The sequence below is a fragment of the Cupressus sempervirens genome, chromosome 2 (assembly GCF_028749045.1).
Source record: "Cupressus sempervirens isolate cs-2001-9-10 chromosome 2, ASM2874904v1, whole genome shotgun sequence".
NCBI lineage: Eukaryota > Viridiplantae > Streptophyta > Pinopsida > Cupressales > Cupressaceae > Cupressus > Cupressus sempervirens.
Genome location: NC_143119.1, coordinates 749593228 through 749619711, shown reverse-complemented (window position 1 = coordinate 749619711; position 26484 = coordinate 749593228). Strand labels below are relative to the sequence as shown.

Genomic DNA, 26484 nt, shown 5'->3' with positions numbered 1-26484 from the left:
TACGTTGCTAAGATTATTATATTAATCTATAGTTCAGTTTAGTCTGTCTCCGCCAATAATGATCTTCAAGTAATTCACAATTCTCAAGTGCCCCTTTGCCATATTATTTTATCTCAGAACTCTCTCTCTCTCATTCTTATTAAGTACTTATCAATACCATAACCAATGCGGCGATCTGTGATCAAGTTTGTTGAATTTTGCCAAGCTTGTGAGGAAACCAGTATTTCTATGTTTGATCAATTTGATTTCAGATAACAAAGCAGTGGCATCCTGCTACACTAATACCATCTATTTTCAACAAATCGTGTCTGTCGGATCAGGTCATGTCTTATATTTTTATTTACCTGACCATGTTTAATTCATGTTATCTGAACTGTCGTTGCTCTAGAGTCAGCCTTGCTTGCTATTACTAGAGGCCATGATCGAATGGAGCTGTTTGATGTAATTTTCTTTCCATTTGTATATCACTCAGAGTAGTATATATGTGTGAATGCCAAAGGGGTGTGCATGTGACATGTTGGATCTCATATGCACTTATGTTTTTTTTCCCTGTCATGGGTACTGAACCATACAGGGATATGATTTATATGTATCCTTGAGATGGGAGAGTTGCTCTATAATGTAAGGATTTATGTGCAGAATAAAGACTTAATCTTCTTATGATGTCATAGGCCAGAATTGGCATGAAGATGGCAAAGGTATAAGCATTCATGTTTAAACAGTTATCATTTGAAGAACCTCCCAAAGAATCATCCATGAGGACCAGCAAGGTTGAGATGAAGGGAGAGAGTGAGAAGAATCTTGCAATGAAAGAAAATATATAATCAGTATAACATTTAAATCAAACATAAAGATAGGTCATGGAAATCCTTGTAAGGATTATTCTTGTCAAGTCGAACAATGGTTTGTTACTCTGGCACCAAGTTACTCAGTGACTGGACAGTGGTGTCCCAAGCCTAATTCCAAGGTAGGAAGGGCCTTTCTCGATTGAGATTGTGTGGGGATATTCAAAGGTCCGCATTTGGGAGGTAAAAGCTCTTGGCAATGCTTTCTCTTCTCCACCAGATGCCAAGGCATGCATTAGACAGAGATAGATTATGCATTCAAGTATCTGCTAGTAACAGGTAATTTACTTTCACTGATTTGAAATTACAAGCTGAAGATATGTTAGATTGAATTTGTTTAATCAGTTATTCTTTTCAATGCTTAAAAATCGGTTCCTCTTAAAATGTATTCAGAAAACAGTTAAACCAGATGATTTTCCAATTGAACATGAAATGTATCTGTTTGCATGAGATAGGCTTCATTGATGGTTGTTATAACTGTCCTTCATTTTATGTGAATTATGAATACGAACATACCTTTGAATGTATTTTTAAACTATATGTTTTTGCCAAAGTTAGCAAAAGTTAAGGATAGGGATGATACAGTGGTATTTGATGCCCTAAATGGTATTTGTCATTACGATACAGTGGTATAACTATTTTTTCCCTAAGTGGTATATGTGGACTAACCTGGGTTTTCCAGATGATGCCCTAGGCAAATTCCGGGTTCGGAATTTAGGGTATGGAAAACTTAAATCCTCTATTTAGATTTAATGCTGATGTCAATTGTTAGTTACAATAATTCAGTTAAACTTATTATAACTGTTAACCTCTTTCACATGAGCATAACTGTTAAAACTACCTTCTCATGGATGTGAATCAGTAATTGTATTTCATTGATTGCTAGTTGTTAGCTAAGGCCCGGAAAAAGGGGATGTTACACTAGGTGTCTGTTTACTCCTTTTGGGAGTGGTAGAAACAACATTTGATAAGTAGTGATGGCTGATAAAACTGATTTAATTCACAGCCATTCTTCCAGCTTTGGTTAGTCATTTACCTTTCCATCTTTCTAATTTTTATCTATCTTTTCTGATATGTGTTTCCATGTTTTAATTTCTCTTACACCTTTTTCCAGTTGGATACCAAGATATTTACAAGGGAAATTTCCTTTCCTATACCCCATTGTGTTACAGATATTTGTTTCTGATTCAAGAGAAGTGTTAAGAAAAAAGATCTCTGACTTATCAAGATTTACTTTTTGACCTGGCGCTTCCATGTAGGTATTAATAATTTGTTTAAAGTTCCGAGCCATTATATACCAGTTTTTTGAATTATTTTTCCAAAAATCCTCTGATATGTTTTATTTGATATGGCCTAATAAGGAATGATCAGATATAAAACTTATATGGTTGGAAAGACTAATGAGTTACCTTTAATTTGGTTTTGGTTGGTGTGATTTTATTATGATTAAAAGAAGTTATGACCAATTTTTATAAATGCAGGTCTGAAATTGCCCTAGCATCATCACATTGGAGAAAATGCCAAAAATTTGTTTCCACCATTAGATCATCATATAAATTGAAAGAAATGTCTGTATTTAGTTGTTCTTCAATCTCACCGAAGCAATTAAAATTATTATTTAATTTGCGAAAGATGACGATGTTTGTTTGCGAGTGGTAGATTTTGTCCTAGCATGTTGATATGGTTTAAGGGTTGCAAAATGTGTGCATTTCCTTGGGTGGTTATAAGAAGTTATAAATTTGAAAACCCCCAATGCAAATCCAACAAGCCAATCTCCACAAAAATCTTTACAAGACTTTCTCCTGAAATCATCAAATCAAATTTCAAATATAGGAGAGTTCTAAAACTCCCAAAATGCAAGATGACTGTGTTTAAAAATAAAGTTCTCAACTTTTCCCCTAACATAAAAACCTACTACAAAATTCCTTATTCAAATATAATAAAATAAATATTAGAAAAAGATATTTTAATTTCCAAAGTTCACCAACATGCCCTAATTGGGCAAATGCCAATAAAATGAATACACATAATGCATATACTAGCACTTGCACCAAAAGGCTGTGCAATGCTTAAGGCAATAGTAAAAAAAATATGTTGAACATTATACCAGAGAGTATGTAAGTGTTATAACGTGAAAAATGAATTTGATAGTAATAACAATTTATAGTATGTCGCAATTAACATTAATCAAGAGTAGAGAACCTCCTCATAAGCCCCTTAGGACTATTCACTAAACACTGTACCTTTTTTAATATCTAAGGATCCAATATAACTTATCACATAAATTACAATGAATAGATTTGAGCATAGTTACAAACTTACATCTTTGGTACAACTACAAAATAATATGCAATTTGAAAATCCAAAACATTTTTAATTTAATGTCAAAACAATTGGCCTTCTATATGAAGGTTGGCAATTCCAGCAAACTTCACATAGTCCATCAAATTATTGACCTTTTATTATATCATATGTATATTTAACATTGTCTAAAAATATTATCAAATAAGTAAAATATATTATCGTTGTCGTTTCAAACTTACATAATATTCTTATAATATTTCTAATAATGAATATACAAACAGTACTATATCAAAGAGATATAGGTTCCAAACAGAGACAACATCATCTAGAAATGGCAAGTTCCCAATCTTCTACTGAAACCCCATCCAAAGCAAAATAAAAATCACATCTAATATTTCTCTGAAAATCATGAAAATCAATAAGACCTAAAGCTGGAGAAGGCCAACATAACAATATATTTGCTCCCAAAAAAACTAAAATACGTCAATCAGAACTATTCTTTAATATATACATGTGTCTTATGTATGAACAAGATGAAAATAGATCTGCCCTAAGGCCGTAGCTATGTCAATAAAGGAAGAAAATCTTGTAAAAATGAATGAAACAAAATTGTAGTAAAATAATATTACTTATTAATTGGTACTTATCACTTTAAAAAATTGTGCACAAATATTTTCATGGTTTTTCATTGGGTAATTAAAAAGGCAATGGGATTAGACTAGCTTTCCTTTCCAATTGAGTGGATAAGATATTTCAAAATATTTACTTTGCTGATTTATTCACTATAGGGTATTATAAGAGACCCTCTACACTACAAAATGAAAATCAATTCAATCATATAACATTATTAAAAGTAAGATTGAATTCCATTCAAAAATATCTCTTGGAGTGCATGTAGATTGTAGTTATTTGAGCATAGATTGGTGATTGTTATTATTAGTGTTACAATTTAGTTTAAAGTAGCTCAAAATCCCACTTAGCTGTCAAATTTTCATTTTCAATAATTCACTATACCAACTAGGGGCATGGCTTGTACAAAGAAAGCCATCCTCAAGAAGCAGGTATGCCTCAAATGGCAAAGTGGCAGGGGATGCTGACTAATCCATTGAGCGGATAAGTGGGGTTTATGGAGATGGTAAACAACACGGGGTAGTATTGGAGGAAGAAATGGTTATTGGGGATGACACGGGCTTGGAATAGTGAACTTTGGTTGGGCAAGATATTAATCCTTTGCCCGAAGTCTCACCATGGCTCCTTACTCTTTGGTCTTCTCATTCTCTTTTATGTGGTCTTTTGCAGCAGTTTAATTCTTGGTTTTTGCTAGAATGCACTTTGGAACATTGTTTATATTGTAGCTCTAGCTGCATGTCCAGACTTCACACATATAGGAACATTTACTAACCTTTGTCATCTCCTCACTGAGTAGCATGCTTTCTGCAGCATTTTGTATTGTAGGACACAATTCCCATAGAAAATAAATCATACATTTAAATCATGCATTCACATCCTAACCAGCATCTTTGTCAATCATTACCAAAGAGAAGAGAAAGGGAAAAAAGAATCTTCATTCCATTTCAAATAATCATCATAAAACATAACCACAATTTGACTTTTGGAATTCACACTTCAGTAGATAAACACGCTCATTGGAGTAGCCAGTTCATTATCCCCAGAAAAACACAAAGATAATCTCAACATAATGAAGCACATAACCAAGAAGTGTCCTGTTCAACATTCATTCTCATCTATAGAAACTCTGTCATACACAAGTAACATAAATCATAAAAGTAGTACCAGAAAATCATAAAGGTGCTCAGGACAGGCAAAGACCATTTGCCAACTAATTCCCCAAGAATTTAGCACAAAGAAGAAATGTTTGATTCATTAATACATATACTGTAAAAAACACCTAGAGAATCAACACATCAAACATATATCTAGCATTTTTAAACATCTGGGATATACCTACACTAGAATAGTACGAAGTTAATGTTTGCTAACAATCATCAATGGATAAACAAAAGGAGCACATATTCAGTCACATTCTCCATTACTAAGCGACAAAGTGATATAGTGCAAGACAAGACCAAACATGAAGTCACGGGCAAGGAAGATACCTCCACTAATTTACGGCATATCTACAAGAAGGGGTTAGCCACACTAAGGCAAAGAAAAATAAGGGATGAACATTAACAAACACGACCCAAGAATACACATCAAGAGCACACAATAAGTACATGAGTCCCAAAGATCCCAATGTAGAACTCAAGCTCTAATACCAAATGTAATGCCCCACCAAGGAGCCCGAGAGGAAAACATACAAATGAAAAGAAAGTGGCAACTTTTTTTTAACGCTAACAACTTCAACTTGGCATAATAATACACATAATGACTACTAATAGATGACACAATCCTTTAAAAACATGCATAAGTGTTAACATTAAAATATTACTACATCCTCCTAGGATCCTTGATGTCACTACTAAGCAATGCATTATACTATCAATTAAACAATGATGAATTAATGCACAAGATTACGCATCAATAATTTATACCCGTTTAAACAGTGAATACAAATGTTACTAATTCCATAACAAAATAATATACAAGTGCAAAAGATAGTCAATACCAACATTGATCTATCCAACTCTAACATTACATCTTAACAAACCATTGATACATGTTTACAATACATTTACATTCATCGGTATAGAGAGCGTACAATCATAATGTCATGATCCATAATACATCATGATACTAAAGTACAATATTAATAATAATCTATCATGATGTTGTAATGAAGATGTCATGAATATAGAATCCATCCAATAAGTTTACAAACCACCCAACAAAGCTCGATGGATTAAAAAAAAATTTACCACCAACCACGTGAAACCCTAAGGCCCACCCATCTTAGGTTGGAAATAGACACAATTCCCCACGCCAAATAAACAAACACATAATAGGAATACGACAAAAAATAACACAACAGTTTTCACAAAGGATAGAAAATGGGATACATACAAAACACCTTCAGGGACTACCAAGAAATACTAAACGTGAACCACAAAGAAAACTAAAGGTACCACATAAGTTAAATAAGAAATGCACACAGACAATGAACACGAACAGCAGAACTCTTTAGATTATTGTATTCGCATATGCCAGAACATTACATTATGCTTCATAAGATGAATGATCAATTATGATTTACAATGATCCCAGACGGGATATAAATACTATCTGTCGAACCTTCCCAAAGGAGTCCATCAGCCACAAACATTATGTCTGCTACAAACTATTTACCCGTCGGCTACAGAAACACTGACGACAATCCAGGCTACAAAAACACCAACGACAATCACTCCGTCGGCTAAAGAAACACCGACGACAATCCAGTCGGCTGACACAGTTTCTACCGACGACATCATCCCCCCCAAAAGAAAAATTCGTCTCCGGACGACAATTACAAAATATCTGAGATAAATTAACAAACAAAATACATTAACAGAGTGACTACAACGAACAATCTGCTTCTGTCACATCACTTCCACATTCATCCCGTTACATTTGTAGCCTTGCTAACACAATACTGTCTCCTCAAGTTGACCTTGATAGCCACCCGTGCTGCTTTCTCTGCTTCCAACACTGGGTCCACTGAGCTAAGTGTCGCTATACTGCCTTCTGGATGACCCACTCCTCCCAAGCTCTCTGTGCATCCACCAAGACAGCCTCTCGACCAACACCTATTCCCAGTGCCTCTGGTATATAGACACTCCATGTCTGTAGCAGCTTCAAGTCTTCTCAACTGGTCACACTTCACGACTGATATCCGCAATGACTGGGGGTCCAGGGGGCAACGCCCCCGACGGGGTCAAGGTGCGCCCCTCGCCGCTAAGACCAAATTAGCACTTCGAAACCCACAAAAAAATGCACGGAACACACCATTTCTGCCGATTCTACACTCTTTCTGGCAACCACTAATGCATCCCCTTCCTTTTAGCATCATCTGCTACTCATTCCAAATTGCCCCAATTCGTCGTCCTTTTTTAATTTTTTTAGTATGACTCCTTCCTCATGGTACGGTGCAGCTACTTTCCCTGAGGGTATATGACTTTCGTTGCCTGTTTCTTTCCTCGAAAATTCCCTTTTCAACTATTGCCCTCAAATAAAAGAGAACCTCCACGCATGCTCTGCTAAAAACAACCAAGCGGGATAGAAGATACACCTCCGCCAACCGTCGAAGATGTAAAGCCCGCGGGAGAAAAGAATACCATTGCAAAAGAAAAGAACGCCACCACGGAAGAATAAGATGGGTGTCCATGGAAGGAAAAGATCTAAGCCGTGGGGGTACAAAGGATAACCTATGGGAGAAGACATCAGCAGAAAACCATGTCCGCGGGAAAGGTATTCGGGCAAGGCAAATGCACAACAGCAGCCTGCGGAAGACAGAAAACATCCACGAGAACATGAAAAACATCCGCGGGAAGAAAGAATGAGACCTCGGTGAAAAGGATGAAGAGAACCTGCGAAGCACTGCTGTCGTCAACCACAATCCAACCACGAGAGAAGTGTTTAGCTGTGGAGAGAATAAGATAACGCCGCAGAGAATAAAGGTAACCCATGGGACAAGACCATCTGCGGAGGAACAAAGCTATCCGCGGGAGAGCATAACGCTCACGAGAAAACAACCACGAAATCCACGGAGAGAGTAATAACTTTAGGCCACGGCAAGAAGTCTATTCCGCGGAAGGAAAGGAACCATCAATAGGAAACATCCGCGGAAGAAGAGTTTCAAAATTTAGGCCGCGAAAGACAAAGGACTTCCCGCGGAAAACATGAAATACCCGCATACCCGCGGGAAAACATCCACGAGTAACCGCGGAAAGCCACCCGCAGGAAAGGTGTCTGTAGGACAGCCTGTCCGTGGGGGTTGGCCACAGGGACACTTTTTTTCTTTTTTTAAAACTTTTTTTTTCAATTTTTCATTCCGTTTTTTTTTTCTTTTTTTTGTTTTTTTCTTTTTTTCTTTTTTCTTTTTTAATTACATCAATTTGGTGTCGGAGCATCGCGGTTGTCTGATGACGACGGAGGAATCACATGGGCATCCGGCGACAGCGAAAGCAACGACAGCATCTTTCTAGCTTGATATATTCTCAATTTGGAACCGTTGACCGCCTGAGATACCTCTTCCCCGTTCAAGTTTGACAATTTGATCGCTCCATTGTTGCCGACTTCCCAAATCTGATATGGTCCAACCCCTCTTGCCTCACACTTTTCCTATTTGATTTCATTCCGACTGTCGTACTTGAGTACCAACTGCCCTGGCTGAAACCTGTTGAGTTTGTCATGCCACATCTTATGTTTGTTCTGTGTCACTTCCGTCGCCCACTGTGCTTGCGGTCGTCGCGCATCTAGCTTATTTCCTTGTTGTCGGCACCCTTCAAGTAATTTTATGATGTGATGCATTCTTTTCTTCCTGTGCGGTCCATTGACCGTGTACCGGACGGTGGGATCTTTCTTTTTTTTGGGTTTGTATTGTATGTCCTTCCCTTCTTCAACCGTAACCTCCTTTGCGTCATCTGCTTCTCTGTATTCCTTTGGACACTCATTTTGCTTTTTTTTCTCACCTTCGTCGACCCTTAGCATATTACAACTCGGAAAGAGTTTGTAGTCTTCTATTTTCCAGTGGTAAAGGCCATTCACTGAGTCTAGGTCATCGTCATTTGATCCTCCTTCTAGTGTCAATACTCCTTTGTCCGGTTCCATTCTCCTCTTTCCTTCATCGTCATCACTGTCGCCTTAACCTTTTGAGTCTGACGATGCTGTCTCCTCACCTACCATTTGTGTGTGCAGGTCAATTATGAATCTTTTGCCTCCGCGCTCCATTGATAGGGTATTTTGTTTCCAATCAAGTTTTATTTTTGCTTGCACCAACCAATTATGTCCCAGAATAGCATCATATCCTTTTCTTTTCAATGGAATGACTACGAAATCCAATAAAAATGTCCGTGTTCCAATAGTTACCGGTTGCGCCCTTAAGGTTCCCAACGGTTTGATCCTGTGTTGGCCTGCTGTGAGCAACTAAAATGCAGGTGGCCACAAGGTCGGCTTTCCCAACTTCTTCCAGGTATCCTCCAATAAGACATTCACGCTGGACCCTCCGTCGACAATTGTGTCTGTCAAAACATTTCCCAAAATCCCCATCTCGACGACTGTCGGATGCCTTCTTGTCGTGAGCGCCAGAAGCATTGGGTCTGTTGTCGTCGTTGGACTACTGTCCCTTCCTGTGTCCTCCGTTGCTTTCGGAAATGGTGTATGATTCAGAATGGTCGTCCGTAACTGGGGCATTGAGAGGAGGTCACTTATCTTGGCCGATATCTCCGTTTGTAAGATTTGTCGTACAATGTTTTGTTCTGCAAAGTTCCTTGTCAAGGTGTCGGTGATGTCCTTCAACTGAGATGTCCCTACCGACGATGCCTTTCCAATTTCCGCCTGCGCTTCCCCCAATTTCCTTTTTTCCTCCACCGGCAGTTTTGCTTGCCTCCATGTAATTGCCAGAACCTCCTCTTCATCCATGCCAACAATGATCAAGTTTACTCCAGACTTTGGGCACTTGGCATCTTCATGGTCGCCGGGTCCGCACCATCTGCATAATTTCTATGTGTTTGCCACTGTACAATCCCGTGCAAAATGACCCCACAAATTACATGCTCGGCATTGAACGATCAGCCATCCATTTGCATCATACTGGGTTCAACTTCGGCTCCCATTATTATTGTTATTGTTCGCATTGTTGTTATTTTTCCCTCTATTATTATTCCTGTACCCTCCGAATGTGGCACCTGCGCTATTCATATTTCCACTACTGCCCAACGGGGAAGCCTCCTGTGTAAGAAGCACCTGCAGAGATCCTCGTCTTCATGTTAAAGAGGCACTCTTTTGTCGAATGGCCCATGATCTGACAAATGTCACAAAATTGGTTCTTTGGACACGATCCTTTAGTATGACCGTCGGTCTTGCACTCTGTGCACCACAGCTCACTGTTTTTTGGCTCCTTCTGCATGCTTTTAAACTCCTTCATCATGCGGATCATGTCCTTCTGTAAGGCGCGAACGTTCTTGCTACTGCCTTCATCGTCACTGCTATCTTAGCCAAAAGGCTCATCGTCATCAGAATCAGACGAACTAGTCTTCTTCTTCTTCTTTGTCTTCTATTCACTTTCGAGGTTCAATGCTCTGTTATAGGCTTCCGTGTATGACGACAGCGGCACAATTTTCATTTTCTTCCGCAGGTTTGGGCGTAGGCCTTCCACTAACCACCTTTTCTGAAGTCCGTCCGCTGGCTTATTTTTCATTCTGTTTATCAGATCTTTTAGTTTCCTGGCGTAAACGCGAACAGTTTCGTTCTTCCCTTGCTTGGTATTGAAGATTTCTGCTACAATTTCATTATCATCTCGCAACAGTTGAAATTCGGCCAGAAACTCCTTTTTAATGTTATTCCAACTATCCAGTTTCTGCGGATCTGTACTAGTAAACCAGTCAATTGTTACTCCCCGTAGGGTGGCCGAAAATTGTCTCATCCGTCTTCGTCAGTTATCCCATTTGCCCTCCAAATCATTTCACATGTTTTGCAGTGTCAAATGGGATCAGTCGTACCATCGCCATCAAACTTCGGCAGTTTCTCTTTTGGCCCAGCCATCACGATTGGTTTCTGTAAATAGGCGTTGCTCGATCCTGCAACATTGGCGCTCTTCACTCCCACACCGGCAGTCTTCACTCCCACACCGACGGACTGCACTCCCACACCGACGGACTGGTCTCCCACACCAGCGGACTGCACTCCCACACCGGTGGACTACACTCCCACATCGTCAAACTCAATAGCTGCGAACCTTGGTGAAGAAGGGTGTTCAGAAGTTGTCCCCTGCAGAAGTATATCCCGAACGAAGAGTTCACTCCACACTCTTGCTCCGTCGGCACTCTGAGCCGTGTGAGTTGATGCTCTTCTGTCTAAATTCTCTTCCCTCGATGAACACAAATTCAAAAACTCCTCCCGTGCTTCTTCCACCAATTCCACCCGCTGCCGAGTTTCCTCCAACAAGTCTTCCATGCTCTGATTTCCGTCAGCAATCTTTTGAAATCTCCGTCGGTGTTCGGCTTGCTGTGCCAGAATTAAATTCTCTTGCGCAGTACGGATTCCATCTTTTCCCTTAGCCTTATTTCAATCCTTGTTAAGATGATTTGGCATTAATCTTCATTCCTCCCACCTTCCAGGTTCATAGGGCAACGGCGCCAAATGTTTACCACATAGGTTAAATAAGAAATGCACACAGACAATGAACACGAACAGCAGAACTCTTTAGATTATTATATTCGCATATGCCAAAACATTACATTATGCTACATTATGCTTCATAAGATGAATGATCAATTATGATTTACAATGATCCCAGACGGGATATAAATACTATCCGCCGAACCTTCCCGAAGGAGTCCGTCGGCCACAAACATTATGTTTGCTACAAACTATTTACCCGTCAGCTACAGAAACACCAACGACAATCCAGTTGGCTGACACAATTTCTACCAACGACAATGCAGAAGTGTATCGTCGCATAGTTTCCAACTACTTGGATTACCCCAACAATCTCTCTTCGGACACCGCCCCCAAGTGATAACTCATGTAGAACTGAGAACATTTTATGAGGACAATGATGTCGATTTGTCAGCTCAATGTCACACAGACAGCTTGGCCTTCTCTAACCCATCCAAGGTCCACATATGATTTCTCGAGCCATGGGCAAGGAAACATAATTATCTTGATTAATGTGTAATCTCAACCCAACTCATTTTATAATGTTATCACTTGATTACAACTCCACATCAAAACATAATAATAATTTAAGAATCAACATTAGGCTCAATATTCATCAAAATAACTAACAGAGCCTCAATAACCAACACATCGTATATATAATATATAATATATCATAATGGTGATATTTTTATGATGAAAGAAGGAAATCCTCTAGTTCCATAATTTAAATAAAGTGTCCCATTTCTTAAATCATCATAATTTGAAGCCCATAACAAGATGTGAATCCTCTATAATAAACAAAAACCAAAGGTTGTCAAAGGTCTCCAGAACCCAATAATACACCAACATGTAAAAATAACTTCACAAATAAATGCCATAATCTAATAAGACATAAAACATTAAATCAACTGAATACCAAAACCAGACACAGAACTCCCCTCGCCTCTGGTTACTAATAGAACAGCCCAATATGCCAAACCCAAACACATTTTTCACCAAATAAAAGAATGGAACCATGTCTATGTAACCAAGCAAGTCATTAATATATAACTTAAATTCTAACTTTGCACATATTCAGCATAGATTTATAAGAGTCATTTAAATATGGAGACAAAAATCAAATTAATAAATAAATTCTAACTGCTAAAGATATCATGAATATATCCTCTTTCCTATTTCCAAAGCAACCAAAATACCCTCGAATACACATTATTGAAATACATAAACAATTGCACTAGTAATTCAATATAAACTCACATGAACATTATGAAATGCGCAAATCTTCTTTTTTAATGATTAACTCCTATGTATTTCGTAACATTTATAATAATAAGCAACCTATCATCTACGTACATGACTTGAGCCTCATAAACAAACACACAGGAAAGTGAAAATTGCACTCTAAACATAAATCAAACGCCAATCATGCTATGTGCTACAGGGAATAAAATAAACAAGACTCATAAATACCAGTCTTGGTTAAAACTGCAGCTAACAATAAAAAAAAATTCCAAAGCCCATATAGAGCATGGACACTCAAAGGACAGCGAACAGAGTATAATGTTGACACCATTGAAGGTCTATATAAGACCATCAACTAATAGATCCAAAGCCTTATTAACAAGGCTTGAAGGAAGGCTTCAAAACCTCAGAAAAAAGGAATCTGAAAATGTAACAAGAAGAAAAGAGACCCTGCGCGTCTAAGAAAACACACAGCAGCCATAACATACATGATTAATGCCTCCAAGAAAAACACAGTAAACTAAGTATAACACAAAGTTTTAATGTCGTTCACAGATTAGACTAAACAAGAACCATCACAATGGCTTTCAAACAAAAATGGTTTCGCAGGCCCAAAAACATCCAAATTTGTGATTCAGTTTAAAGAGGATATTAGACAGACCAGCTGATCAACACTGAAATCAGGGCACACTTAAAACATGGAACGTGCAATGTAAAAACTAGACTCCATCAACAACCAACCTCCTCATTTGAACTGATTCCCATTTGAGCATTTATGCAAGGTGATAGAAGAAGAGAATACAATCAGCAAATTTGATTCCTCAAAGCTACTAACAAATCAGAAAACAAGACAAGGTGATAGAAGAAGAGAATACAATCAGCAAATTTGATTCCTCAAAACTACTAACAAATCTGAAAACAAGACAACTTGGCACAACGCAATAGGAAGGGGATAAACTGATACAGCCAATGATCCACAACTTTTGCAACATTTTCCCCACGTCCCTGATGCATCCCCATTCTTGCATACTCTCTTGTAGGAGGTTTCTTTGTACTTGCAGGTGAACTTGGGGGTTGAGCTAATCTTAAGCTCCTACAGAAAAGACAAGTCCATTAAAATTTAAGACTTCTCCAATCAACCCCTTGTAGACTAACTTAGTTAAGTGATGCTACATTTTGCATGAACAACTATGAAAACTTCTTCTGATCTTAGTTATATATTAAATCTGGTTCTATTATGAGCCTAGGAAGAATGAAGAACATTTTAATAGATGTAACCATCACATCATTCAAAAAGTTTACAGTTGATAGTTTCTTGCTATAGGGGAATAAAAACTAATTTAAAAAAGTACCAAATCTGTGCATGTATGGAGGGTATGATTATCTACCTACACAAAATGTTTATCGACGACCAGAGTTTACAAATTAAAAAGCAATGCATTCAATTGTGCTTTATAAAAGTAAAGGACATGTAGCAAATTCACTCATGGTGTCATGCATTTATCATAATGTAACAATGCATCCAACTTGTACAGTGAAATGCTAATAGTATATACAATCTGGCGCTCTGAATCATTAAAAAGGTCTATTTATTTTCTTTTCTGGCAATTTAATTGATTTCTATTGTTTCAACTTCTTGATGTAAACACAGAGATATTGCAAATGAAGAGCACCATATATGCAACAGGTAGCTCTCCAATAGAAAGAAAAGAAAAGAAAGTTATATTAATGTCCACAAATTACAAAGACCAGTGGAAGGGACTGGAGAATAAAACAAATTTGATTCAGAGCAGAGTCTGATCCTTGTCAAATTCAGCCGCAGAGCCCCAAATTCGGCCCTAAATCTGTCAGACTGACCCAGGCAGACTTCAGGCAAATCTGGAAGGAATTTGTTGCCCAGTGGCAGAACCCAGGCTGACTTTGGGTTCAAAACGAGATTTTCAACTCCACAACCCTAAAAGAGACCACTAAAAGGCCAAAAAGGTTGTTTTATGTCATCTGTCAATTGGGCCAAAACATTAATATATATGGTGTACATTGCTATGTTGCTCTACTATTAGCATAGTGGTGTATGTACTATGAACTTATTTGCTGCTGCATACATTCATACATACATACATATACATACATAGATACATACATACATACATATATATATTTTTTTTTTTGTACAGACAAACCCAAAACAAATTTGAACCCACCCAAAAAAAATTGAACAAATTTTGAGCCCAATTCTTGAACATGAATCCGAACCAGAAACTTAGCTTAAAACTCATGGCCAAAAAGCTGCTGGCAGGTAGAAACGAAACATGTAAAGTGAGCTTGTCTCCATGATCTCAGTCATCAAACAGGGGGTGTTAAATGTTCCCCAAAAATCACAGTAGAATGAAAGTATTAGTCATAGTAGATGCAAGGACAAGCGATGTCTCGCCAATCTGTCTACATCAGTACTTGAATCAGCAGTAACCAAAAGGCACTTAAGGCTTCAAAAGTCTATTATGGACTGAAAGAAGGCAGTAATCAATATGACAGACATTGGACCTCCACAGTGAAATATAATACTGGTGACCTTGTGAAAAAAAGTGTGAAGCATCTTAAGATCAGGGTAGTGGAAGAAAGTGGTTAAAGAACCACTGGTTTGAGCAAGAATGTTACAGAAAGTTTGTAACTGACAAAGACAGCATTGAACAAAGCCATAAAATGCCTACAAAATTGAGTGAGGTCATGCTTTAGTGCAGGAGCCTTCCATACAGGATTGCCAGTGTCCAAGAGCTATGAAAGCTGCAAACTGTAAAGGAATTACAGATTGCATTTACTACAGGGAAGCTCACAATGCTTAAAAGGGAATGAGATCTAATTTCTAAACATGAACACCACTTAAACTTCTATAATTTTATTCCTTAAGCACTTTACACTACACCATTTTGCCTAGGAAAGCTTTAACCCTTCATGTGTAGATTATTTAAGTGTTAATGCTGATGCAATCAACAGGAGACAAACATTCATCTTCAGTAGTTTTGGGTCTCTTTTGTCCACTAACCATTTGACATTAATAGAACCAATGTTGCGTTCCCCTGATAAGCATGTTGAATATTTTTCATCATTGCATATCACCATTTCAAGGTGTCTGCAACATACATATAAATCAAGCCAACTTCACTTGTTGTGGTAACATTATTAATTTTGCTGACTTAAAGTTCAACTTGAGTATAAGAAATTATGTGATTAGTGCACTAGTACTGAAAGCTTAATTGAATCCAATGGCACTGTGCAGTTTTTAAAAAAAAATGTTTGTATGGAGGTGCAACTTGTTCTAAGCAGTGATCCTTGTTTGCAAAACATGCTTACATGAACAGGTTTGCTGCATTTTGAAGATGATATACAGATTTCTGGTCCTTCAAGATAGAGGAATCATGATCTTTCCCTGGAGCAAATTCAACGTTCCCTAAATGTAATATTGCTGCCAGAATACGAAATATAGCTTCCTGTCACCAAATTAGTCATAAAGACACTAAAAACTAGTAAGCTGATCCCTTGAATAACCTGACCATTGTATAAAAATAGCTCATTTGACTCAGTAAACATACTCAGCAGTACATATATGCATCAAAAGAATGTGCACCTGTTCTTCGAGATTTATACCAACAATATCCATTGCTCTTCGTGTTCTCATATATTCCTGAGCATTGCTCACACCATCCAAGTCATAAGTATTGCTCTGGTTCAGATAGTGGAACATACAGGGATCCCCCAGATTGTACATTGCAATATCCTTAGAATGTGAAGAACCCAGCAATTTAAGAATTTAATAAATAACCTCTGGACAATAAGAATGCCATTTACATCAAAAGCACAGATAATGCTTGGAAGCAAAAGTTATTCAAGAAAGTTTAAGACTCAACTCCACAATCAGCATACCTCAGGTGAAGTGCATAGTTGATAAAAGCAATGATAGTTCCTCTCAGGATCCGTTATCTGCACTACTCGAGATCTTTCCAGAAGGTATGTTCTAATAGCAGCTCCAGAAATCTTACCATACCTATCAAACTGTATTTCCACAAATTTTCCGAACCGGCTGTACAAGGAAATGAAATCATGGCGTTAACCAGCATAGCCAAATCTTACTTTTCATATTTTATAATATTTGATTACTTCATGTCAAAGATCTAAGCAATGATTACATGCCTTCATCACTTTATTATGTCTGATTCAACTACTGCATTTATATCCACAACCACTTCCATGCAAAAAAGACAAATAAATCAAACAAAAACAAACTAAGAAGCCGATTCGTGGCTCCCAGGCCTGGCATCCGCATCGGAGGCGGACGGATTCCAGAGGCGCCCGGAAGCCCTGCGGGTGCTAGCCGGAAACCAGCCGCAGGCTGCTGGATCTTCCCCGCACATCCGGCAGCCTGCGGCTGGCTTCCGGGCTCATCCGAGAGCATCTGCGGGCCCAGCGCCTTGCAAAGCAAAAAATAAAAAATAAAAACCATTATTTTTTGACTTAAAGTTAGAATAAGACATGTGATGGAATGAATTTTTGAAGTGTTTTTTTCACTATGAAACCCTAAAACGACCCTAAAAGTCAATATAGAAGCATTCACAAGAGTCATTTTAGAACTTTGTTTGCACCTACAGCCACTCCTTCATTGTGAAGCTAAGTTCAGAATTTTCAAAGAGGATCAATCGAAGAGGGAGAGAAGGAGTTTAAACCATTCAAGGTAAGTGATCAATCCTTTTCTTGAGTATTTAGATGAATTTTTTTGAGTTTTTGATGATCTTTTTCAAGTTCTTGAAGATTTTTTTCAATTTTTTTTTTTTTGGAAAGATATGTAGAAGCAACTTTGGGTATCTATTTTAGTAGTTTTTCTCACTTCTTTCCACTTGTATGCATGATCATTGATGTTCATAGTTGTTAGGAACTAATTAAAATTTATTTATTTTCTTATAAAATAGGTTGCAAAAAACTAGGCAAGAATGGATACCGGTGGTAGTGCTAGTCAAAGTTCAGTGGGGGGCCAAGGAGGGGAAGGGACTAATAATTTCAAAATTGATGTAGGTTCTCCTTTGTGGAGACATACAACACGGATATCACAGGTTTCAAGAGGTGGCTCACACTATTGGAAGTGCAATTATTGTCAAAGTAACTATTGGTTCCCAAAACCGCGAATTGGAAATCCAAGAGCCTGCCACTTCTTTGGTAGGATCTCTCAATCAAATTTTGGCCAACGAACGAAAACCACTCAGATTCCCCTGCACTTTGGGCTCCGCGACACCTAGGCAAGTAGACCTTCACCTTGAACACTAACTACACAATTCAAGGCTTTTCTATAGTGAATTTAAACTTTGCGAGTTCCTCGGTTGGCAAGGTCCTTGAACTCGATCAGAGTGAAACTAGATGCTGGATAATAGTTGAATGTTTTGTATAAATTTTGTTAATAATGAATTGGATGCTTGTAGAAGGAATATGTAGATTGTCTGACATCAATAAAAAGATCAGTGCCTTTGCTCATCCAGGCAATAGAGTCAACTTCGGTGAACTTTCACATACAACTTCATAATGTTCAATGCACTTATACTGCCAACAATTTTAATAATCCAGATGCGACAAACCAATTATAATACAATCTTAAATTAGTCCAAATTGAATTTTAACTCCGCTAAGAAGGAGACAAACTGGACAGAGGTACGGAAACAATTTAATATTTCACAACACCTATGATGATCAAATCTAAAATGCTAATTGACCATGTCCACTTACCTGACATCAAAATCATATACATAATTCTAAAATATAATTACGAAGGACGATTCGCCTATAGTTTTAAATCTCCATGCCATTAATAATAAACAAAGAACATTTTTATTTTATTATTAAAATAAAATAATAAAATAATAATAAAATAATGAAATTTCATTAGAAAGTCATATTGTACCCTTATTCCTCCTTACAAAAATATAAATATAAAAATGCTTCTTCTCAATATCTAAATGATGTTCGTATATTACAATGAAATAATCTTTGTTTATTTATATCCTAATACCTAGAAGGATGTGACTTTTCAAGTCTAAAGTTTATGTCGTTTCATTACTAACAATTAAATTGTATTGTCTTCTTTTTAAAATTTAACTTTTAACTTCAACTCCTTGATTATACGCGAGTCTTTAACCTTGTATTGTGAGAACCTCTTGAAAACAATATACTATGCTGTAAATTAAATTGATATTCTTCTTTCAATATAGTTGCTAAGTTTATTTTTCGAATACCATTTCGCCGGCACGATTGTCTTCATATTTCTCCGCTGAAAGAAAAGAAGCAAAATTCAGATGAATGAGAATGGTGCCTCCCGCAACCTTGAGTATGATCCAATAGTTTAAGCACAACTTCATCCCTAGGCGAAGACTGTGTAAGATCAGTGGTAGTAGTCAGGTGAAAAGGAAAGAGTATTGTGTATAACACAAAAGGCAACCAATGTCCTTGTGTCATCCTTCCTTCATGCCAAAGAAGATATATACTCTGGGCATACCGTAAATGATAATATGTAAACAATTTCCACTGACAGCATATACCGGTTGCCACAAACATGTCTCTACCTTGTTTGATTTTACTGTGCCATCTTCAAATTCGACTCAATCCATTTGGACTTTATTGGAATTTCTCAAACTCAACAATTTTTCATGAAGATTAATCGCAATCTTTGTGATTATATCAGGCCAAATGTAAGTGTGCCTTTCCATGTCTTTGTTCGTGCAAAGAAGCCCCTCCATGGTTGACGACAAACCATATGAATTAGAAACTATACATAGAGTCAATTTTGATTTCTGAGTATTATCTACTCGTCCACCATATATTATCGCAAGGATATGGAATGGTCAACAATACTTTTCTTGGATCCCATCGGTATCATTATAGCTTACTGTTGGAGGCTCCCATATTCCATTGGCTCTGTAACATTTATCTTTGTTTGATTTTTTTGTCCCTACCATCCCAGTTTAGTTCATTTATTCTACATATACTCTGTTGTTCCAGCCATTCAGAGCCTTTACGTTTCAAACCACAAGAAGGCTCGAGTCCATCATATGCATTAAAAGAAGACTTTTGGTTGATGCCACCGAAAATTCTTTGATATATAAGGGGATTCTTATTACTATTGCTCAATCAATTTTAGTTCTGCTTGAACCCCTAGCTGTTTTAGAATATCTTGGAAATGCTCCATTGCTTAAGGCTGGATTTCTAGGAGTCTTTTGCTCAATACGACTGGGCACAGAATTTTGTGCTCGGACAACAAGTCTGTTTCTGGATAGGATTTGAACCTGACTGGGATCTTTGCCATTTGATCTCGCACTGAGTCCTTTAAGCCACTCTGGAACCAGTGCAGGATCGCTTCTGTTCAAGCTCTGAGTTATTTGTTGATCCAGGTACTTCTCTAAGCCATTCCCAACCTCTGTGCAAGATCAGTTCTATTCAAATTAGACATCACTACCTTCCACCTGGCTTCAAATTGCAAAGGCTTCTTAGTCTTCCTCTACCCAAGACATATACCTCTTTAGCTGCATAGTAGATGCTTTGTGGATCACTATCTCTATGCCGAACATCATGCTAAACACTGACCCATGTTTTGCAGACTTATATTGAACAATGCAAACATCATAGCAAGAATCATCACTACTGCATCTTTCAATTTTCCTTTCTTCAGCAAACCAACACTGCTGTCAATTTTTTATCAAGTCTCCAACATTATTTCATAAATGGAGGTCTTAAATTTTGCCAAGATTTGGAGTCCTATCAGTAACAAAGGAAAACCTTTCAATAGCTCATATTCTCGAGTAAAGCTTCATCTTATGGGCCCTGCTGGAAAAGGATTTGGAATGTGCAAAGGCAAAAATGGTACTGGAATGACCAGTGCGGAAATACTTTCATTTGTAAAAAAACAAGAAGTTGCTGATGCATTGATCAATAGATCAAAAAAAAGCTACTATCAAGGTCCTTCCTCAAAGAGCAAGCGACAAACACCCACTAAACCAATTGCATCCTCCAAACACCCATTCTTGCAAGTACCTGTGCCAGGAGAGGATGAGGAAGAAGTGGGAATTTCAACCCGCAAAAGAGGCCCATTGCACACCACATTTAAAATGGAGGCAAGAGACCGCGCTAATGAAGCTATTGCACGTTGCCTCTATGCGAATGGGCTTCCTTTCAACCTGGTGAGATCCACATATTAGAAGGAAATAGTGGCAGCAATCAAAGAATCACCAGCTAACTACACAAGCCCGGGGTATGAAAAGGTGCGTACAACTCTATTGCAACAAGAGAAGGCACATATAGAGAAAGACCTTCAACCAATCAAAAAATCTTGGAAAACTTCGGCTCTAACTATTGTGTTAGATGGTTGGAAGGATACAAAAAATCGGCCACTGATTAATGTGATTGCAATTTCCCCCAAAGGGGCAATGTTTTTGAAGGCTATTGATTGTGAGGGGCAAGTGAAGGATTCAAAATTCATTTCTAGAATTCTCATCGAGGCCATTAAGATGGTGGGTAGTGAGAATGTGGTACAGGTGGTCACAGACAATGCCAAAAATTGCAGGGGTGCGGGTGCTTTGGTTGAGAGTTGGTATGAGCATATTTTTTGGACCCCATGCACTGTTCACTCCCTTAACTTGATCATGCAGAGGATTGGTGCTGAAGCAGATTGGGTGAAGAAAATATATGAAGAAGGGGAGGACATACAAATGTTTGTGACCAACCGCCACATGTCACAATCCATTTTTAGAACATACTCCAAATTGGAGTTGCTGAAGGTAAATTAATTTTTTTAAATTACTAAGTTTCATGGTTTTGTAATTTAGTTAAAAATTAAAATTTATAATTATATTGTCAATTGACATATTGTTAACTTTCTTAGGTTGCTAAGACCCGTTTTGCATCTCATACAATTCTTATAAGACGACTCCTCAAGGTAAAAGATGCATTGGGCCAAATGGTCATCGGTAATCAATGGGGTGTATGGAGGATCTCAAATTCAAAAAGAGCACAAAGGATCAGGGATTTGATCTTGAGTGAGAGCTGGTGGACTCATGTGGCATATGTATTGGATTTCACCGAGCCCATCATGACTATGCTCCGTTTTGCTGATACAGATACACCTTGCTTGGGGGATGTGTATGATGGCATGGACACCATGGTTGAGAGGGTAAAACATTCTATACAAGCACATGAGAGTGACCCCACACAATGTAAAGCCTTCTGCACACAAGTGCAAGCAATTATCCACCATCGCTGGAATAAGATGACTACCCCATTGCACCTCCTTGCATATGCCTTATCTCCTAGGTACTATAGTGAGGAGGTAGTTGGTATGCCGAGTAGAGTTGCATCATTTGCGGATGAGGAGGTTGCTGAGGGGTGCCACAAAGCTCTTACAAGACTCTTCCCACTAGAAGAAATGCATGAAAAGGTGAGGGAAGAATTTGGGTTGTTTGCTTCGGGGTTAAGGCATTCTCCATTTGCACTAAACGACCAAAATAGAATGGGAGCTATCACATGGTAGTACATGTATGGTCAACCTTTCAAGCATCTTCAACCTCTTGCAATCAAGGTTCTATCACAAGTAAGTTTTTTATTTTGTTTTGTAAATTTGTTTTAAACTTTTATGTTTACACTTGCATTTTAGAATTTAGTGTTTCGCACATTCTTTAAAATTAATTTGCTTTTCATTTGTATGTTTTGTGACAACTATATAGGTTGCTAGTTCTTCTGATGTTGAAAGGAATTGGAGTACCTACTCCTTTATCCATTCAGTGAAGTGCAACCAGTTGGGCTCCAAGAAAGTTGAGGACTTGATCTTTGTCCACACCAACTTGCATCTTTTGTCACATAAGAATGATCATTACAAGGAAGGGGCAACAAAGCTTTGGGATGTAGCCCCTAAGTGTGCAAATTTGGATGCAACACTTCATGAACTTATTCCAGTTGGAGACAGTGATGATGATAGCGTGGCACCATGTGCATCTAGCATAAGTGGAACCATGCTTGGTTCAAATAATCTTTCAGCAGTTGGAGATGATGATGAGAATGTGGATTTTCTTGCGAATCCCTAAGAGCCAGACTCTGATTGATTGAATCTTTAGACTTCAATCATTAACTATGTTTTTATTTTGTTGGAATCTTGAACATGACCTATTTGAACTTATTGTTTAAAAATTAAGACTAAACGCTAATGTTGGACAAGCACACATTGATATTGATATATCATATGAATTTTGAAATATCTTGAATTTTGATAAAGGGTTAAGTATCATAGATTCATAGTCATATTATCAAATGATTTGTTTTTGTATATTTCTTGCATTTCTTGCATTTCTTTGCATATATAAGTATATTTGATATTTCTTGCATTTCTTTGCATATTATATATATACGTTTCCTCACGCATCCGCATCCAAAAAAAAAAATCCCCACATCCCGTATCCGCTTCCGGAATCCACTTCAGAATCCACATCCGAATCGGTAAGTTAGAAAACAAAGGTTAAATGCTGCAATTTTCTAATATTACAGTCTTCTGAATGTCAGTTGAATGAGAAAAACTGCAGAAATATTACCCTTCTAAAAATGTTGAACAAGAACAAATGAGCATGTCAAAGAGGACAAATAGAAACTGCTTAACCAAAAATCATGTTTAAACACACAAAAGAAAACCTTCAATTACAATGTTCTCATGTACCTTCTGTCTAACAAGTACAAAAATTTAAAGTAAACTTATTCCTGCAGCTTGGCTAACTAAGTATACAAAGTGTGGGGACTCTGAAATACACAAAGGACAAAAGTGGTTAACCATCCATTTATAGAAAGTATACAAAATCTACTCTTAAACATGTACTCCAACCAACAAGGACACAAAACACATCTGGATGATCTTATTCAAGGATAAAAGAAAAATTCTGAAAAAACTTTAGTCTTCTGGAATTTCGAAAAAACTGTAAACTGAAAATTGCCTCTGCTCATTCCAGAATTTTTTGATCCTTGATCCCATGATAGGTTCCTAGAAGTTAACAACATTCCAAAAAATTGCAACAGGACTAGACCTTTGCATTGTAATCACCTTGATTGCTCTATAGTGATGGTTCTCCTTATGAGGACAACCACAAGTCCTTCAGCATACCTAGACCATATGGGTAATGAGGCACTCCAGCATTGTCTAACACTAGAAATATAGGATTCATTGCCTGCCAGAAGCATTGGATTCCAAGTATTCTATCCCACTGATTTGCACCTCAAGTCCAGGTAGATTTTGAGCCTGTCTCTAGAACGCTCAACTTGAAGGTCCGCAGCCACCCGCCCATTAGCACCAACCCACTTGACGTGGCATATGCTTTTCTTTGTGACCAGCTTGAGCTTCCTGATATATCTCTCAATAGGGTATGAATTGGATATGATTCCACCTTGTTCTTGCAAATCCACAATTCCTCAAATAGACTTTGCATACCCAGGGCACGTAGGAAACTCTTTCCTCTACCATCGAAGATACCTTAAGCATGCTCGAGCTCTAGTAGCAGCAGCATGTCGAGATGGCAAGTGGGTTGTGATAAGGAACCTTAGAGCAGTGATTCGTGACAAATTCCCCTCTGCTTGGGAGGGCAAACTAGCAGTAGTTGAGGATGCCAAATGATGGTTCATAGGAGCAGTTGGGTATGAAGGAACATAACCTCGGCTGCTAGAACAGCAATGGAACATTTTGGTCCATGCTGGATCTGCTTCATGATGTTGTTGGCTTGGCATATCTTCTCTCTATCACTAAGACACATGAGAGCCCCACTCGATCGCTTCCTAGCATAACTAAATTTCAATGGTTGTCAATTTATAGAGACAAGGTTCCTAGCTTCAATGGTATCATGGATTCTTGCGAGGTTGCTTGCCTTGTCAAAAATCGACTTTAGTATGCGACTTCAGTAGTTCACTCAAACAGTTTTGCTAGATTTATGTGAGTCTGCATTTTCCAGATGGCCACTTGCCTCAGACATCTATTCATAGTTGTGTGTTACTTTCCGCCAACTTCCTCTCTTTATGCTATATACAACGGGTTGGAGGGGAACCCATTCACAGACTTGTTTGATAGCATTACTAGGTTCTTGACTTTGGGGAACATTCTTATTGTTGATGATTTCAATGCACGGAATAGGGATTTATACGCATCTTTTTGTAGGCTCTGGCCCCCCTTGGTTTTCAGAGGTCCTTGCATGATTCTTTGGGCCCCTTATGAGGTATGGACGCCATTTGCTCCAAGTGTACGAGTCCTCAAACTTAGTGATCCCAAATGGCCTTCTCAACCTCTTGGATCCAATTCGTTCACTTGTTAGCCTTAGTGTGGGGGTGTAAGCACAGTTGACTACACCCTTGCATGTTCCTTTGTCATTCCCTTTATCAATTACTTCACCATCACCCACCTTCCCTTGCTAACCATGCCCTCCCCAGCCTCACTATTCACCCCTCCCCTTCCCCCCCTCCACGGTCACCTGTTAGGATTAATGAGACAAAAATAACAGTTACATGCAAATATAACCAATATCAGAAAATAATAAATCGCATAGAAGAGAACACAAGACACAAAGATTTAATGTGGTTCACCCAATCTCTGGGCTACATCCACCAAACAGCAAGTCCAATATTCTTATTATCCAGTGATTACAACCTGATTACAATCCGTAATCCCTTACAACTCAATACCACTGCAAGAAGCTACAATCTCATCATACACAATAAAAATCCTAACCCTAAGCCTTTTTATACAAGATTTTGCAGCTTAAAAACTTAGGGCTAGAATAAGTCGACCAATAGAAAAAATAGCAACTGACACCTTTTACAATAATAAAGTTAGTTGAGCTTTCAGACCCTGCAAGGGGCACTGCCCCCAAACCCCCGTGGTAAAATCTGGGGGGAATCCGCGTCGAATAAACTAGGAAAAAATTAACCTCCAAGTCTGATTAGGCTCCACATCACAACATTGCCCTCCCCCATATCTCCTTGACAATGCCCCTTTCCTGCATCTCCCTTAGCTTTAACAATAGTGACTAGGACCACTTCATCACAAGCAGCTCCGATTGTTTCTCCTCCCTTGAGAGTGCCTCCTAGTTCAATTGCCTCTCTGCATTCCATTTAGGAAGCTAACCTCCTCTCTTTCCCCATTACACCACCCATTGGACTCCTTCCCCCATTTGTAGGAACTCATGCCCTATGAAACAATGTTAAATGATTACCACCTACGGGAAAGGAGGTTTAATGCATGCTACTGTATGAAAGTCATGACAGGTGCAAGCATATGCAATACAATATCAAAGAATAGTCATGTATTTGATTAATATCAATCAGAATTTACATCGACAACAATTTTTTGGAGGGGCATGATCTTGTTGGTAAAATCATGTGTTGTCTAAAATGTTATTAATGTTAAATCATATCGTTGGTCATTAGCATGGCCAACGGATAGGTAGTTATGGTCGCGACAGTCCACCTCACACCTCCTCAAAGACTATATGTACACTCACTTGGATGGAAGAGGGCATTAGTATTATCATCATTATCATTGTCATTCATATCAGTAATGTTGTTGATGTAAACTCTGATTGATAATAATAGAATATATAGTGGTTCTTTGATATTGTATTGCATATACTTAAACCTACCATAACTTGCATACAATAGAATGCATTAAACTTCCTTTCCTATAGGAGGTAAACAATAAATTAAAGTCCTTCCACTGCATGTTGTGCACTGC

At 38.1% G+C, this 26484-nt stretch overlaps 1 protein-coding gene across 10 annotated transcripts in view; it reads right to left on the bottom strand.

The window, feature by feature from the left end:
• The window catches only part of LOC149575589 (myosin-11-like), a 329180-nt gene that overhangs the window by 251425 nt on the left and 51271 nt on the right, over positions 1 to 26484 (bottom strand). For all 10 annotated transcript variants that reach the window (XR_016360188.1, XR_016360187.1, XR_016360189.1 and 7 more), the window contains 3 exons: positions 16629 to 16785; positions 16333 to 16482; positions 16059 to 16195 (listed from right to left, as the gene is read on the bottom strand). Coding sequence is in view for 7 of the 10 variants with exons in the window: in XM_089815351.1 (XP_089671477.1) it covers positions 16059 to 16195; positions 16333 to 16482; positions 16629 to 16785 (444 nt within the window). In the remaining 3 variants the exon portion in view is untranslated. The remainder of the gene's footprint in view (positions 1 to 16058; positions 16196 to 16332; positions 16483 to 16628; positions 16786 to 26484) is intronic.